Below are 16,177 nucleotides of genomic sequence, written 5' to 3'. Positions count from 1 at the left end.
AATCTGTACTTTCGTAATTTTTTCTCGTTTTCCATATAAAATCGGAGTTCCCCTGAATCATTAATGTATGTAGTGCAATTCTGGAGAAGGATTTTTAATTCTGTCAAATTAATACGACGCTACGTGCCGACAAAAAATGCCGGTAAAACAGACAGCTCCAGCATCACCTTAAAGAGATGGAATATACCTTCGGAAAAAATAGATTTTTATACTTTTAAGTGCATATCATCGAAAAGATATGTAAAAATTGTTTAAGTAAAACTTTTATGGTTTCAAAAACACTGTATAACGATGTATTTAGATTTTTTTGTAAATGTTATATTTTTTTAAATATTTTCATCGCCCGTTATTATTGTTTCTGAGACATTTGAAATAATTTTATAATTAAATTGAAGTTTATCTAAAAGACAAATTCAACTATATATAACAAAATTATTTTCTAAAGACACATCTTCCAAAAATGAGTTGCAAAGTATCTATACGCACGGCATCTTATCGACTCACTACTTGACAGCTTCCTTTTTCTATGCAATTTTTTGTAATATGAGATCTCACACACATACGCACGCACGCATCCATGATTAAATGTAGATATTCAGCATATTTATGAATAATTTTTATAATATAATAATAATAATAATAATAATAATAAATTGTGTTAAAATAGTAAAAAAAAATTCAACTAATAAATAGAATGTTAGTTTAGTTCACTCAGTTTTATCAAGGCTTTATCCAAGGACATTTGAAAGGATAAAGTTAATGGCTGCGTTTTGCCGAACCTCTGCTTAGCTAAGCGCAAAGTAGCAATTGAATGTGATTGGTTCCAACCAAGTGGAATTGGTTGGATCCACCTTTGGATCCAACCAATTACACTTAATTGCTATTTTGCGCTTAGCTAAGCAGAGCTTCAGCAAAGCACAGCCAATTATTGCAGAATGATAGCAGCATAATAGTATAATAAATGCATTGACGCAGTTGCATAATTTTAATCACATCTTTGCGCGTTGTAAACTAAGTTGTCATAAAATCGTATGCGTTAAATGTTTGGTGCGGGAATTCGTTCCATCACGAGTTATTGTTCACTGCAAATGAATATGAAAATACAGGTATCTTGAAAATTTCTCTATTATATTGTTACTGCATATACCTTCTAAATATTTTTATTTTTATCGCTTTATGTTAATGAAGTTTCTACATTAATTTTACTTTAATTCGTACAAATATTTATCTTCCTATTCTACTCCCTCCTTCCAAAAATGTTTCCCTGCCCCTCCCATTCTCTCACTCTTCCTGACTATAACAGCACGTCTCTGTTGCCTAGCTTTCATTATTTTGTAACAACAGACTGACACATATGTGTCTCTTACTGCCTCTCATCATAAGTGATTTGACGGGTGCTTGACGGGGTCAGGTACGAAATTGTTTTTTATTTAAATTTATTTTTCTTTATAGTTCTTTTTCTCATTTTTTAAAATCACCTAAGATCGGAATTTTAACTTTAATATTTCTCAAGTGTTTTCTGTGTCTAAATCTCCTGCTGGCTCGATTGTCAAATCCGCGTTAACAGTAACACACAGCATTACTCTTGGCATAATTGTGAACTATAAAGTGTGAAAAATGACGTTAATAAGCTAAATTTTGTTCTAAACATTGTTCGTTTTAGTGCAGTGTTTTTATATTTAAAATAATTGTCATAGTGTTAAAATATATCGAAGACTCCCATTTTGTTACAATAAATATTTTTTTTTATTTCAATTCGTCAGCTGTTAAATAGCTTGTTGTCGTCCTTGATTAGGTACAATTCAATTCGACATGGGTCATTTATTTATTACTCAAACAAAAGTGGAGTTTTCGGCATATTTTACAAATCTATTCTATCTATATATATATTATAATATTTATTAATTATTTAAAAAAGGTACATATATAACGTGTATGTCTATAAATAAAACTTTATGAAAGAAATACTAGTTTAAAATTATAATCGTACATGTAATCAATTTTCATTACCGAGATTTCAGAATATATTTAAACGTGTATGGTACAAGAGTAATTATATAAAAATCATAAAAATATAAATCAGTACAGAATTAAAAATACAAATAAATTAGCTGAAATAAAAATACATTTTTCTTTGAAGAGTTATTTAAAACAAACTTGCAACATTTAATTGCGACAATAATTGCTTGCTACTGCGTCGCTGCATTTATCAGTGTCATGTAACTGCGTCATTCTGATCAACTTTGTTATCCTCTCCAATAATATTACAAGGACTTTGTGACAGGAAAAGTAAAATTTACGTTTCTGACGTCAATGCTTGACGTATTTACTCCTCGAAGAGTTGCCGAAACTTGTCCATTTGTTTAATTGTCGATGTACGTATTCTCTGTTTGTTTCATTTGAATGTTTGTTGTGTTTTGCGTTATTCATTATTAGCGAGCTCCGTTGAGCTTTATAAACGGTAACGCGCGTGCGCGAAAAGATCAATAACGATCCGTTAGATATTAGATAGATCCATATAGGAGTTAGATTAGGAAATTGGGGAGGGAAACGGTGCACGCGCTGCCGTTAAGAAGCAAGGATGACACTTCCCTTCCATCTGTTGAAGCGGCTAGTCGAGGAATAAATATAAAGTATATTAGAGATTGTGAGATATAGTAAATTTATACAAAGTGTAAAATATTCTGTTAAGTTCAATTGTGATTGAAGACAGCTTAGTCGGAGAAGCCTGGTACAGTGAGTCAAAAATAAATTATATTTCTTTGCCTCAAGCAGTGATTGTAATAACAGTCTTGCAAATCCATTCATTCTACGGGTCCTCCAACGGAACCCCCCTTGTGACGTCTCGTGCGACAAATTTATAATAATATAACAGAAGAGTAATAATCGACGCTGACTGGCAATATATAAATTTATTATATCTCACGACGTTTCAACCGTCACTTTCGGTCCTTATCAAGTGTTCTTAAAGTTACATATCGCTTACAAACAATTCAGTCCTGGCATTGTGCCAACAAGCCAAAAGTCAAGAACTAAAATTATGAAAAATACAAAAAGAGAGATGAAAAAAAAGTATAAAGTATAAAACACCAAGTTTAAATAACTTACAAGTTTGCGCGTCATATGTAAAAGAAGTGGTATACGAGGGAAAAGCATGTCAGCAACCCACAAGTGACAAAGGCACACTGATCACGATCAACGTTAAATGTTCTTTATTATTATATCATATGTCCCGGTCAAATTATCCGTGTCTTTCTGTAGGTTAATTGTATTGTTGTTTTGTTTTATGAAGAACATTTCTGCGATCTCGCGTTTTCTGACTTGTTTTTCGCAATGTAATATCTCTGTTTTATGTCATTCAAATTCGTGATCATAAGAGGTACGGTGCCTACTAACAACGGATTTATTCTTTCTTGGTTTATAATAATATAAGTTTATCAGTTCTTCTAAAACTGATTGGCGCCCAATTTAATTATTTATTATTTATTGTCGAGCCATCATTTATTATCATTTATTGCCGGATAAATTAGTAGAGCCCTGTGTCAGCCGAAAGACCCCGGCCGCGGCAGGTGAAGGATGAAATAATCCTGTCTCAACTTCATAACTCATTTCTCTTAAAAATGCATTTTCAGACAATAATTTTGTTATCACAAAATGAGAGTCAAGAGGCTAAACTCGAGGAAAAATGTTGTTAAGACAAGATAAAAAATGTGAATAATTTATTGTCCAAAGATATTGTCCAATAACAACGTGGACGTTTCGACTTCACTTATAATCTTCTTCAGCACAATGAATAAAAATTAAAGAAGCATGCAAATTTTAAGAGTACATAGTATAAAAAGAGAAAAAACTAAAAAATATATAGGGATAATATAGTATAAAAGGAAATAAGAAGTAATAAATTACTAATAACATGAATCACAAGTGATATAAGAGACAACAGCAGAGATCAAGTACATAGTCACAGACAATACTTAAAAACGATGATTCTTTATAAACGCAATGCTTTTAGTCGATGGTTAAAAAGCATTGTTATACTTGTTTATAAGTCAATAGTGAGAATGTTGGTTCCATGTGTTCAAGAAGCTGTCCTGTTATAGTTAAAGAATTGTAGTCCAAAATTGTAGTTCAGTGTAAAAAGAAAATTTTCCACCCAATTCTGAAGTAATGTTCGTTTTTCAATGTAAAAAGGGAAAACCATATTAAGTATAAGATAGAATTTTAGATAATTTTAAGTGGTACCAAGGTTATAAGTTGGTAAAATTGGACAATAAATTATTAAACATTTTTGTAATAACCTTTTTTACTCGAATTTGGCCTCTTGACTCTGTCATTTTGTGCATTTGACGACCGTCTATTCTTCTTATTATAATTTTGTTATACATATATAGTTAAATACGTTTTTAAATTAACTTTAATTTAATAAAAAGGTTTTTAATTTTTCAAGAACAATATGGATAGTCCAAGCAAAGTGAGTGCCTTGATTGGTAAATGTTGAAAACATAGAAGATGATTAAAAATTAGATGATATAAATTTTGTTTTTATTACCGCGAAATTTTATGAGAAAATTGTTTCTTGTTATATTTCAGACAAAAATATCAGTCTACGATGCTTACGGAATGGATTGGGGCTCTCATTGTTGTTCTGAGTGCTGTATATATTTATTATAAGTATGTGGTATTCAGTTTCTGGCGCAAAAGAAATGTCTTTTATGTCGAGCCCGTTGTGCCAGCTGGTAATTTGACAGCTCTCGTGACTGGAAAAGTGTCAGTAGGCGAGTATCTTCATGTGATGATAAATGCACTTATTTTCTCTCACTTTCTCTCTCCCTCCTTCTCAACACTTATTTAAAAATTGCAAGATTAAGGTTACAAAACAAAATTACATTTCAAACAAATAAAATGGAGTTTATCTGCTTTTTTTACCATTTGTTGAAATTTAATTCTTTTCTAACTATACTAATAACTACGATATTAATAACCATGATCTTTGACCTACGATTATGTTCTTCGTTTTACGCACGCGATATGAAGTCATCTATTAAAATATTTCTACGCGATAAGTATAAGTTTCTCAGTATAGAAATAGTATACTGAATTTCTCAATTAATTCAGATTAAAATTATTTGAAAATTTTTTAAAATCGAGAGAAAAGTCCACACATTTTGTGTATAAAGATGATAGTATAAAAGTTATTAAAGATTACGTACATGTGAAATTGCTACGTTAATCACTCTCTTATATTTCACGAATCAATAAATTATTTTGGATTTTTATGAGATCAACGATTTATTTGCTATCGCTACATCATTGTATCTTCTGTATGTAAAAAGACGCGGAATTTAATAAAAGATTTATCAACAGGTGAACTCTTCCGTGATGCCTACTTAAAGTATAAGAGTTACCGCGCTTTTGGAATGTATATGTTTTTCAAACCAAATCTGATAATTGCCGACCCCGATCTGATTCAAATGGTGCTGACGAGGGAATTCAAGTGTTTCCACGATCGCGGACTGTTTTGCAATGAGAAAACTGATCCATTGACTGGCCATTTGTTTTGTTTATCCGGGAAAAAATGGCGGAATTTGCGTCTCAAGTTAACACCCTCTTTCTCTCCGGGAAAAACAAAACAACTCTTTATGATTCTAAAGGAGTGCGGCGAAGAGTTTGCAAAGAGTTTAGAGAGCGAAGTTCGGACGAGAGATTGTATTGAGATGAAGGAAATGTTTGCAAGGTAAACTTTTTTGTACGAATTCTTAAACGACCAAAGTATAAATAATTCAAATTTAAAAAAAAGTTGTTAGTGTAAAAACTGTAAATGTTCTGCAATAAGATAGTTAAGTGGCTATCTTTTTTATTGCTAATAATCTCTTTTGCTCAATCTGTAGTCAGTTTTCGATGAAACTGATAAGGCATCTTTTCGATTGATCGACAATTAGGAATAAGAAATTCTTGGCGGATAAAATTTCACAAGTTGAAAGATAGATGATAAAATTGCGCGCGCAATTTTCATTTATTCCAAATAGACTTATTAGAATACAATTTAAGAATTAATTAAAATAATGTGGAAAAATTAGATTTTCAACAGACATAATTATGTCAACGGCATTTGGAATCAAATCCAATTGCATGGAGCAGCCGAATAACGAGTTTCGATACTGGGGGAGGAAAGTCTTTGAAGAGAGGTCCCTTTTGATGGCTATCTCATTGTTCGCACCTCAAATAATGGACTTTTTTTCCCTTCCTGCATTGGACAGAGGCGTTACCAAGTTTTTTATGACACTGTTTCGTGATAATGTGGAATATAGGCGAACTCATAATATCGTCAGGCACGATTTTATGAATCTGCTTATGCAACTCATGGAGAAGGGCTACGTTGAACCTGAAGATGAGAAAGATATTAGCAACATATCATGTAAATACATATACTTTAATATTGATAACGTTTTTTTTACTTGTTCTTTTACATACAACTTCAAAAACCGTTGCGTCTTTAAAAATGGCAAAGTGTATGCGCATAACGAATTTAATATATACACAGAAGAAAAGAAGTGTTAAATCAAGACTTATATTCTTGTACGAATCTATAATCTTCTTATAAGAATTTTATTTCAACTTTTTATTTCAATTTTTTTTCTTGAATAAATTATATAATACCTTCATTCAAACAAGTTTTCTTCGTTTAACGCAATTTACATCTCATTTCAAGATTATATATAGATTCTTACTTATATATACAAGAACATAAGTCTTGATTTAACACTTCTTTTTTTCTGTGTATGTGGCAAAATACAATTTTATTCAGGCAATAACTGTGTAAATATATTATCAGTTTTTTTTTTTAGGAATGTTTCTGCATAAGATTACCATGAAAAATTATAATGTTTCATTTATACAGCAAACGTAAGTAAACTTACTATGTCGGAAGCGGCTGCGCAAGCTTTTATCTTCTACTTAGCTGGCTTCGAAACTTCTGCCACAACAGCAACATATTGTCTGTACGAATTAGCTTGTCATCAACACTTACAAGACAAGGTTTGCAAGGAAATCGATGAAATATTAAAAAAGCACGGCGAAATGTCTTATAATGCTCTGAACGAAATGACATACCTCCATAAAGTAATAAACGGTAATTACGGTATACAGTTTCTGTTTGTATGAAGATGTAATTTTTTATATGAATTAGGGATATCGAGAAAATCTTTATTATAAACATATTTATTCGTGTATATGTACATTTAAATTAAATAAACGCGTTTGATATATATAATCGAAATAATAAATACTTTTTAGAATAAATATATATATCTATACACAATATATCTATGTAGAAAGTATATAAATACATTTCCAAATATTCTTTTTTATCTTCTTACTTTTTGTAGAAACTATGAGGAAATATCCACCTGCACCTGTCTTGAATCGCATCTGTACCGAAGCCGTGACTCTTCCAACAACGAATATTCACGTGCCAAAAGGAACTTCAATCACTATACCAGTACTTGGATTACATCGAGATCCGTCGATATATCCAGATCCGGATAAATTTGATCCTGAACGATTCAACGTAGATACGATAGCAAGCAGACATCCTTATGCTTATTTGCCATTTGGAGAAGGACCACGGATCTGCATCGGTGAGAGGACAATCCTATTTAATTTACACATTATATTTTTTATTTATCAATTTCCCCATCATTGTTTAGAGTTTTAAACATATAATCTCTCGCAGAAATTTATCTTTTTATAGAGGTATTTAATTAAGTTATTAATTTCGTCTTTATATCTTTTGTACCTAAGGAACATACATACAGTAAGGCAAAGCTTGGTAAAGCTTGGAACGTAAGTTATATCGCTATTGTCTATATTAATAATTTTCAGGTATGAAATTTGGTTATATCCAAATAAAAGTTGGACTGGTGAGTCTTCTGTCAAGGTTCAAATTCAAACTCCACCCCCAAACTCCGGTCCCGCTCACTTTCGACGAAGCATCCATTCTAGTACTTGCGGTCAAAGGCGGTGTCCCTCTTATCGTTGAGCAGCGATAAAGCAATCACGCTCTTATTTGAATTAAATATTTCTATTTAAAGCATCCAAAAAATATTGTTAACTCAAAGTGCACAAAAGTTCTTTTAAGTGGGATTATTATATTATGCTTTACATTTGTCGTTATATTAGCGGAATTCTGGAAATTGTGGGGTATTTGATAGATATAAGTGATACAAATATATTTGAACTTGTAAGTTTTTGTAACTTTTATTAGAAGGACAATCATGTATGTAATTTTATCGTTAAATAGAAACAAAGTTGCAAATTAATTTATAATATATGATTACTGGAGCAAGTTCACATATATTTGAACAAGCAGTGAAAGGAGCGTCAATGCATATTTGTATATTTAAGTACAATATTAATTTTTATATATTTATATAAATTTTAAAACGTAGAGGTTGGTATTATATAATAGATTTATGTAAGACGAAAGCTTTGAATTAAAATTCTATTAAAGGTTACTTAAAACTGATTTATTAAAGAATATATAATAACTTGTTATGTATATTGCCGTACTATTTGGAACTTAATTTGCCAAAGTGTATTAATTATGTCAATGTTAAATAAACTAACCTGCAATCAAATGCGCGTGATTAAATATTTATTAAGAAAAAGTTAATGTCGAATTTGAACAGAAAATTATTAGAAAATCCAGGCGACTAAAGAATAAAATTAGATATTCTTCGAGAAGGGAAGAAAATGGATAATACGTAGTATTACGCTGAGAGTTAAAAAAATGGGAATAATATTTTATTGTACAGTTTGGCACGTGAACACACACTGACACACTGGCACTGGCACAGTTTGTGAATCTCATAGAATAGAAAAGGAAAAGAGGTGACTTGACCGCCGTTGCGCGCGCTACGTTGCTGGACAAGTATGTACTCTGCAAATCCAAGTGTATTATTTTAACTGAAGTTCTTCTTACACATTTTTTGCCGTTTTAAATCACATCATTTAATTGAACGTATTCACTTGTAATTTAATACGATTAAACGACGTAATTTAACACGTAAGAAACATGTAAAAAGAATTTCAGTCAAATGTGTTATTTTTAGACGTTTATGCGTGCAAAAAAACACACTTTGATTTGCAGTGTGCGCTCATTCGCTCATCAACAACTATTGCGAACTTTGCGAAATGGTACATGACTCTTCTTATCAGTTTAGTTTTATTAATCACCTTTCCGATCAGAAAAACGAACAAGATAACTTTAGTCATCATATTAAAGAAGTTACCTTTTTCCTTTTTCGAGAAATTAATCGAATTTCTCTTTTTCTTCAATGGCTCTACAGCTCAAGATTGAGCCCTGGCCTCTTGAAGTTCGGCCTTCATCAAATCCGAGGCCTCCCTTCTGATTTCGTAACAATAATTTTGCCCTAAATCTGAAGGATATTACACTCTCGGTGGGTTGCCATTAACACCCTTCCGAGAGGTGGCGATCAAATAAAAACCGACGATTTTTGGTCGGATTTGAACTCGGATCTTCGGGGTTCATTAGAGCAGCGCACATCTTTCCGCGCTATGATCGCCACCAATATATCGAGTTTACCAGATAACATTTCAGTTAAACTAATTGCTGTTTATTGACGACTTAAGTCGTCGACGTTTGTTTTTCTTATGTTAGTAGAAGTTCGACCTTCAACTAACGTTTCATTTACCGTAACAATCATGCATGCGTCTAAAATCTTCATGCCACGCATAATATCTGTCACGGAAACTTTCAACTCATTAGGCAAATTCGTTTGTCTTCTAATAATTTCGATGAAAGAATCAAAAACTGAAATATGAACTTCTCCAAGATTGAGATATATTACATGTAATCCACATATTTCCATCCAAAGTGCACGCAATCTTCTTCTTGAGACGAATTATGGCTCATTAGATCGAAATGAGAAACAATAGTTTACAATTTGCAGTTATAATGCACTTGTTCGCATACAATAACTTTTTATATCTGAATCACTATTTCGTTATATAATTCAGTCGTATATTATCGGAGCGAAACCGTGCTATTTCATTTATTGCAGTTTGAAAAGTGTAATAAAAATTGCAATAAAAATTCCAATCAATGTCGAAAATGTCGAGAATCGCGAAATGTTATGATAACCATAATTAATTGACAATTAAATTTTATTTTCATGATATATTAAAATTAGCAGTAAAATTTTTGATTTTATGAAGATTAAAAGAAATACAATTAATGTGTATTTATTATGTAAGCTATATCTTAATTATATCTATAAATTTTTATAAGATTAAAATAAAAATTTAACTTTAAATATTGATTCAATTTAATTAAAAATTTGTACTGTAATCAAATTAATTGTAATGTCTCGATTATGATAAGAGATAAATTTATATATGTAAATACCAATAATTTAAAATGTTATTTGAAATAAATTAAAACAATAGAATTGTAATAGATATATATATGTATATATTTATGACTTGTACAGTTATAATTACAAATGATTAGAGATTAACTATAAAATCTTTATATTCTGATCTCTCAACGACGATTATATTTCTATAACAGAAAACAATTTCCATGAATATGTCGTAAAGTGCTAAAATCGTAATCGGAATTCAATCGTAAATGTTTAAAAAATAATTAAAATGTAAATTGTAAAATGACGATACAATTTTAATACAATTTTCTTCTAGATAATTTTTACAAGATTTGAATCAAGGCATGCGGCAATTTACGTATGAATATATTAGGCTAATCGTAAACCCTGACAAAAGAATTTACATAATATGTGTTAAAATTTGATATTATTTTCAGTATTAATGCAGTGTACCCAACTATTTCTGTAATATGTATTGTAAATGTAATCTAATCGCCTTGGTATTGTAAATTTCACTGCGTGACACGATAAAAAAATATTGTATATCATTTTATATCTAACGCTAAAAGTAGGATATCTTAAAACGAACAATACCATAGATTTAGTTATTCGTTGCACATAGTTGATGATAAAAATGCCCCACGCACATTGACCCTACATAAAATTAATATGTAGAACCATAATTGTACCCAAAGAGAGATAAAAGAATCTTCACGATTTAAATAATACTTCATTTATCCATTTCCCTTTGAAGACATTTCTTGACGAGACTATATCGAGACACTTCTGTTTGTCATCACGCTGTTCACTTCCCTTTATATATAACATTACATTTTTGGTCCGTTTTATATTGCTGTACAATACTTCGATATCCGATCACCTCTTCTAACTGCATAGCCAATTTGTGAAGCTAACCATCGCTACGTAAATAAAACGACATATCTTTTACTGTAAAAGCGGTGGACGCTGTCTTTCTGTAAGTACTGCGTCGATACCGCGATCTTTCGTTCAAATTCGTTGGCATTTCTCGCACAGTACTATTCTAACATGCTAAACCTAGTGCTTAAAATAGGAAAAATCCTCTCTTTCATCTACATAACATAGCAAAAGTCCACACATATTATTTAATCTATTTAATATCCGTATAATCTATCTATGGTACGTATGATACAAATTCGCTCTCTACGTTAACTCGTCCGTGCACAGTTTTCTCTCCTCCTCCACTCGCTGCCGAGTGCGATTAAAAGCCTCCGTTTTCACGAAATCCACGGTTTTGTACACTGTCGTATTCGGGAGGGACTGCGCGAGCGGTAACGTCGAGGAACTAAAGCTTTCTGTCGCTTCCAAGTCGAGATCCAGATACTGCAGCACCACCAAGCGATTGGACGCCGGAATAAACGTGTTGTGATCTTGATAATAGTATATCTGGAAATCGAATTACGCACAGCATATGAAATCACGTATCGCGCCACGTCACGTGCGACGGCTAAGATTACGCGTGATTCTTAGAATCGTTCTACAAACCTCCTCTTTATCCTCGAAGGCGTTATTGTCTTCATCCGACGTCGATTGGTGACGTGTCGAATGTATATGCGACGGAGGCGTTGGACTGGGTGCCGCCCGCATTCTTCCTCTTCCAGGGGGAGATGCTAATTGTAGATGAGGTGCTGCGAGAAAAATTAAACATATTTCTTTCACGCATTTAATGTATTAAAAAAAAAGGGGGAAAGGAAAATAAAGAAAATCTTACCCTCCACCGGCGATTTATTTAATGATGGCTTCAACTTCCTGTTGATGCTCGGCGGTTCGGCCGGAGAGTGTTCGGCGGAGCTCACGTCGTATAGCGCTATTGTCGGACCCGGTGACGGTTCGTTGCTTACGACAGACATCGAGTCGCTGGTTTTTCTGCCTGGCTTCAACTCTCTGTACACCATCGGCGGAGGCGGCGCCATGGTGGTCGGTACACCGCTTGAACAACCGTCTCGCACGAGCGGGCTCGGTAGATTCGAGTACGTCGCCGTGGTGGAGTTTTCAGAGCGCGGACTTGACGGCTCATCCTCGTGGAAATCGTAGCGGAACACGTTCTGCGTCTCGTCGTTGATGGTGCTCGGCGCGGCGTTCGAGTAGAAGTGCTTCGACGAATGATCGACCGCCGCCGTGTGGCTCTCGACAGTCGTTTGCGCCGCTTGCGGTTGATGAGATCTAGGAAAATCGTACGACTCGTCGGTCACGGCGCCCGTTGCCGTCGTCGCGGCGGCAGCGGGCGTCGTCGGCGCCGGCGTTGCCGGGGTACTCGGTTTCGAGCTCTCGGTGGCACCGTCTAGATTCAGGTAATTGTGACCGGGATTCTCGGGTAACATATGAGGCGGTTTCGGCGGTCTGGGCGGTGCTGGTAACTTCTCCACGGCCGGTGGCACCGCGGAATCGACGATCCTGAGCTTGCCGAAGCGTTTTCTCACGCTCCATGAGCCGATCTCGTGGTCGCCCGGGCCGTGAGGTTGTCGTGAATCACCTGTCACGATTTCATTTCATTAGTGAAAATAAAAAAAAACCCGAATTGAATCACGCGCGCATTGTCACAACACACACCCGTTGAGGGAAGCGTGTCCCAGTTCGCGCTCGTCACAGACGTCGTCCATTCGTCGTCGGTGAAGACGCTCTCGGCGTCCGTCGTCGTGGGTGATCGCGGCGGGGAGGGTGCCAATCTTCTTGGGGCGTCGTAATGCTCGGGTCCCTGTCCAAGGGCTGAATTCAGGGAACTGGTATCGTTGAGCCGACGACCAGAAATGCACTCGCTAATAGGAATGTAGGGACCGGAGATCGTGCTAGTGGGCGAAGTTGGCGGGGATTCTTGAGACTCGTATTGAAACACTAAAAAAGGAAAATTCACGTGTGCTGCTGTTAAAGCTTACTTTCAACGATCTGTAATTGCGTCAGATTTCAGGATAGAACTCTACTTATATAATTTCATATGCATTTTAGTATGGATGTGTACTTTATATGTCATATGTGTGTATTCTGACTCTAGACGTTTTTTTTTTATTGCTTATAAGACTGTAAATAGAATCCAGATCTCTAACATGAATTATAGATCGTCTGAAGCATGTTTAATGCAAGAATGCATAAGCAACAGGGTAATACGAGATGGAAGTTAAAATTCCATTACTTTGTTGCTCTTCATCCTGAGTGTATGCCTTCAAGCCGCAAACCTGACACACGGCATCCACCCATTTGTTCATATCCGCTTCGTTCTCAGCAACTAAATAATAGATCCGCTTTGGCGTCTTCACGTTGAACATGTATTGATACTTCTGTTTACGATTTTCGAATCGAAGACCTGCGTCCACCTGTGACAAAGTACCAATAAGCGTCCGTAGCTCATGAGAACAGACTTTATAAAGATAATGCGACAAGCACCTGTTCGCACTGGTCCAGATCGATACGGCCCTTGAGTTTACGGCAGCGTCTGTCCGTGTAATACTCGAGAAAGTATTGACCGGGCAGCTCGCCGCTGTGACGAAGGGCAAACCATCGTTTTCTCCATCGCTATCAGAAAAACATTCAAGATAAGACTATTTACCTTCACCTCAAACTTAACCGCGATACTCCTATCAATAAAATTCCGATAAACGACCGATAAACTTGCTACGTCGCTTATCGCGAGAATTATACTTTTCCTCGAAAGCACGAGTCCCAAAAATCTAATCGAAAGTAACGGGAAGAAAAATCTCGCGTATAAATTCTCCCAGAATTAGGTTAGGTCGAGATATCTGTCGTCGCGGAATTGGCTCTCTCGACTTCTCGAACTCTCTATGGGAAATTAAGCGAACGTTCCGGAGCCCACAATCGACTCCGTCCGTAGACAAAAAGAAAAGGGGGGGGGGTCTGGCGAGGCCCAGGGCGGACGTAAACAATGATCACGCTCCGCTCCGTCTGGGAGCCTCGCAGACGAGAGATGCGAACGCGACGCGCAAATCCGTTTCGCGCTTGGATACCGACCGCTCTCCAGAGCTTCGTGGGCGGCGATTTGATGAGCCAGCCTTCGTGGACGATCTCCTGGGACGTCTTGAGCACCTCCATCTCTTCCTCCACCCGGGGGACGACGGTCAGAGTGGCGCGATCGCTCGCTCGCTCGCTCGTCAAGCGATATTATTCTCAGTGGCGCGGGGGCATCCTGGAAAACGCGCGCGAGGAACCACCGACGACGGAGACGACGACGCGCTCGTCGCCCATTTGTCTATTTTTGGCCCCGACGGCGCAACACGGAGAGACCGAGAACGAACGACAAGACGACAATCCCTCACGTACGCACACCGTCGACGACTGTCCTCCCCACCCCCCTCTCACTCCTTTCTCGAGCTTGCTCGCGCGCGCACGCGCGACGGTAACCGACTACCGACACGCGGAGAAACGGAGTCAACGGAGACTGACACGGAGACGGAGCAGCCCGCGACGGGACACTGCGGATCTCGCGGACCTCGGATCTCGACGCGGCGCACAAAGACGTACGCGCGCGCGAACGGCGACAGGACGGGACGGGACGACGGGACCCCCGTGTTCTCCGTCTCGCTTTGTTCCGCGTTTACCACCACCCGGCCGTCGCGGCCACGCGTGCCAAGGCTCGCGCGAGTGACATGACACACGACACGGCGCCCAGCGCCCACTCCGGCGGGGAGTCCGGGGCCCGTCCGCGATCGTCGCGATGACAGCGCAGTGACGTACGAGCCCCCGCGGTCGCCCGAATCCACGGATTAGGCGTTGCCTCCGCGTGCCTTCGATATCTCGCGACATCTCTCCCTCCGCTCGCCGATAGAGAGAAGGAGAAATTACATCGCGCGCCGTCGCGCGGTCAATCGAGGTTAAGAACTCAACGAGGGTGCAAAAACGGCACCGCCGCAAGTGTCGCGTCCGGAAGAAAGATTTCGCGCGAGGAAATCGAATCTGCGACGCGGAAAAAAATCACGTCATCAGACGGTCGATTCTTTCTGTCTTGTCGTTCGCCCCCCCCCCCCCCTCCTCTCCCGTCGATCGTCGGCAACTTCGCGGCGCCCGCCATTGCAATCGTTCGCGCGCGGCCGTATTCATGATGCTTAGGAATGAATCGGCGTCCCCCGCCCCCCCCCCCCGCCCGCCTCGCTTTCTCGCGGGGGGTATGGCACTGTCTCCTCGATATATTCGAGAAATGACGCGCTGCCGATGTTTCGTCATTGAGAGAAAATGCAGAGCATTCACCCGCACGCTCCTTCGTTTTTCCGTCTCAAAGGTTAATTAATTTAATCGACGATCGATTCAATCGGCAGAGTCGCTTGAAGAAAAATTCTCAATTGTAGCTCGTTATCCCTAATTTTTTCTACGTATTAAATAATTAAATGACAAAATAATATCTCCGTTAATAAAATAGTGTAAGGCATCTGTTGATAAGTTAATCGCCGATTTAATCGGAGCTTGGTCAAGGAAAAGCCGCTCTAACGCCGTGCTCCGATTTACTCCGAGCGAGAAGGAAGAAGCGAATCGATGACGAGATAATTTATAAGTTTCACGGTATTTAGGCAAGTGCCTCGGAGCGTCGAGTTCCGTTTTATCGACTCCTTTTTTCTCTCCCGCAGGTACCTATATGCCGCACGAACGCCGGAGCGCAACGGCGCGGATTAGCGACGACGCTCGCGGAAGGGCAATGCCGCGCGCGGCGCGCATAATGCGGGGAATAGCAGTTAATTTGCAATTCAATGGGCCCCCGACGCCGTAGACCGTAGGCCGATCGATATTCGAATCCG

At 37.4% G+C, this 16,177-nt stretch overlaps 2 protein-coding genes across 8 annotated transcripts; one reads left to right on the top strand and one right to left on the bottom strand.

Annotated features, from left to right (window-relative positions):
* Nucleotides 1–1,342: 1,342 nt before the first annotated feature.
* LOC139771496 (probable cytochrome P450 6a14) lies at nt 1,343–8,636 on the top strand. Of its 7 annotated transcripts, none has more exons than XM_071704335.1 (8): nt 2,572–2,731; nt 4,448–4,487; nt 4,591–4,775; nt 5,365–5,734; nt 6,078–6,415; nt 6,899–7,129; nt 7,386–7,637; nt 7,882–8,636. In XM_071704335.1, exons 3-8 carry the CDS (start codon nt 4,610–4,612, stop codon nt 8,046–8,048), a joined length of 1,524 nt encoding a protein of 507 aa, XP_071560436.1. In that variant the 5' UTR covers nt 2,572–2,731; nt 4,448–4,487; nt 4,591–4,609; the 3' UTR covers nt 8,049–8,636. The 7 variants fall into 7 exon arrangements, with proteins under 7 accessions (XP_071560455.1, XP_071560465.1, XP_071560436.1 ...); XM_071704345.1 differs by having other exon boundaries at nt 2,572–2,736; nt 4,448–4,471; XM_071704326.1 differs by having other exon boundaries at nt 2,572–2,736.
* A 1,833-nt stretch (nt 8,637–10,469) lies between these two features.
* Nucleotides 10,470–15,176, bottom strand: LOC139771486 (uncharacterized). The gene is made up of 7 exons (XM_071704303.1): nt 14,403–15,176; nt 13,821–13,949; nt 13,570–13,750; nt 12,993–13,274; nt 12,154–12,915; nt 11,928–12,070; nt 10,470–11,828 (listed from the first exon to the last, which is right to left on the bottom strand). The coding sequence occupies exons 1-7, from the start codon at nt 14,481–14,483 to the stop codon at nt 11,586–11,588; spliced, it is 1,821 nt and encodes a 606-aa protein (XP_071560404.1). The 5' UTR covers nt 14,484–15,176; the 3' UTR covers nt 10,470–11,585.
* Nucleotides 15,177–16,177: the final 1,001 nt, after the last annotated feature.

The sequence above is a fragment of the Temnothorax nylanderi genome, unplaced genomic scaffold (genome assembly GCF_030848795.1).
Source record: "Temnothorax nylanderi isolate EJ_2023f unplaced genomic scaffold, tnyl_v1.0 TNYL_tig0003_pilon, whole genome shotgun sequence".
Lineage (NCBI taxonomy): Eukaryota > Metazoa > Arthropoda > Insecta > Hymenoptera > Formicidae > Temnothorax > Temnothorax nylanderi.
Note: the sequence above shows the minus strand (reverse complement) of the source record. Positions and strands in the feature narration are given on the sequence as shown.

What these genes read in the sequence shown, in the direction of transcription:
- LOC139771486 (XM_071704303.1), bottom strand. Translation starts at nt 14,483, where the DNA reads ATGGAGGTGCTCAAGACGTCCCAGGAGATCGTCCACGAAGGCTGGCTC. An exon ending in ATCTGGACCAGTGCGAACAG is followed by an intron (nt 13,751 to 13,820) that starts GTGCTTGTCGCA and finishes ACTTTGTCACAG; the next exon opens with GTGGACGCAGGTCTTCGATT. An exon ending in CCTTCGAGGATAAAGAGGAG is followed by an intron (nt 11,829 to 11,927) that starts GTTTGTAGAACG and finishes TTCGATTTCCAG; the next exon opens with ATATACTATTATCAAGATCA.
- LOC139771496 (XM_071704354.1), top strand. Translation starts at nt 4,610, where the DNA reads ATGCTTACGGAATGGATTGGGGCTCTCATTGTTGTTCTGAGTGCTGTA. An exon ending in GACTGGAAAAGTGTCAGTAG is followed by an intron (nt 4,776 to 5,364) that starts GCGAGTATCTTC and finishes ATTTATCAACAG; the next exon opens with GTGAACTCTTCCGTGATGCC. An exon ending in CCTCCATAAAGTAATAAACG is followed by an intron (nt 7,130 to 7,385) that starts GTAATTACGGTA and finishes TACTTTTTGTAG; the next exon opens with AAACTATGAGGAAATATCCA.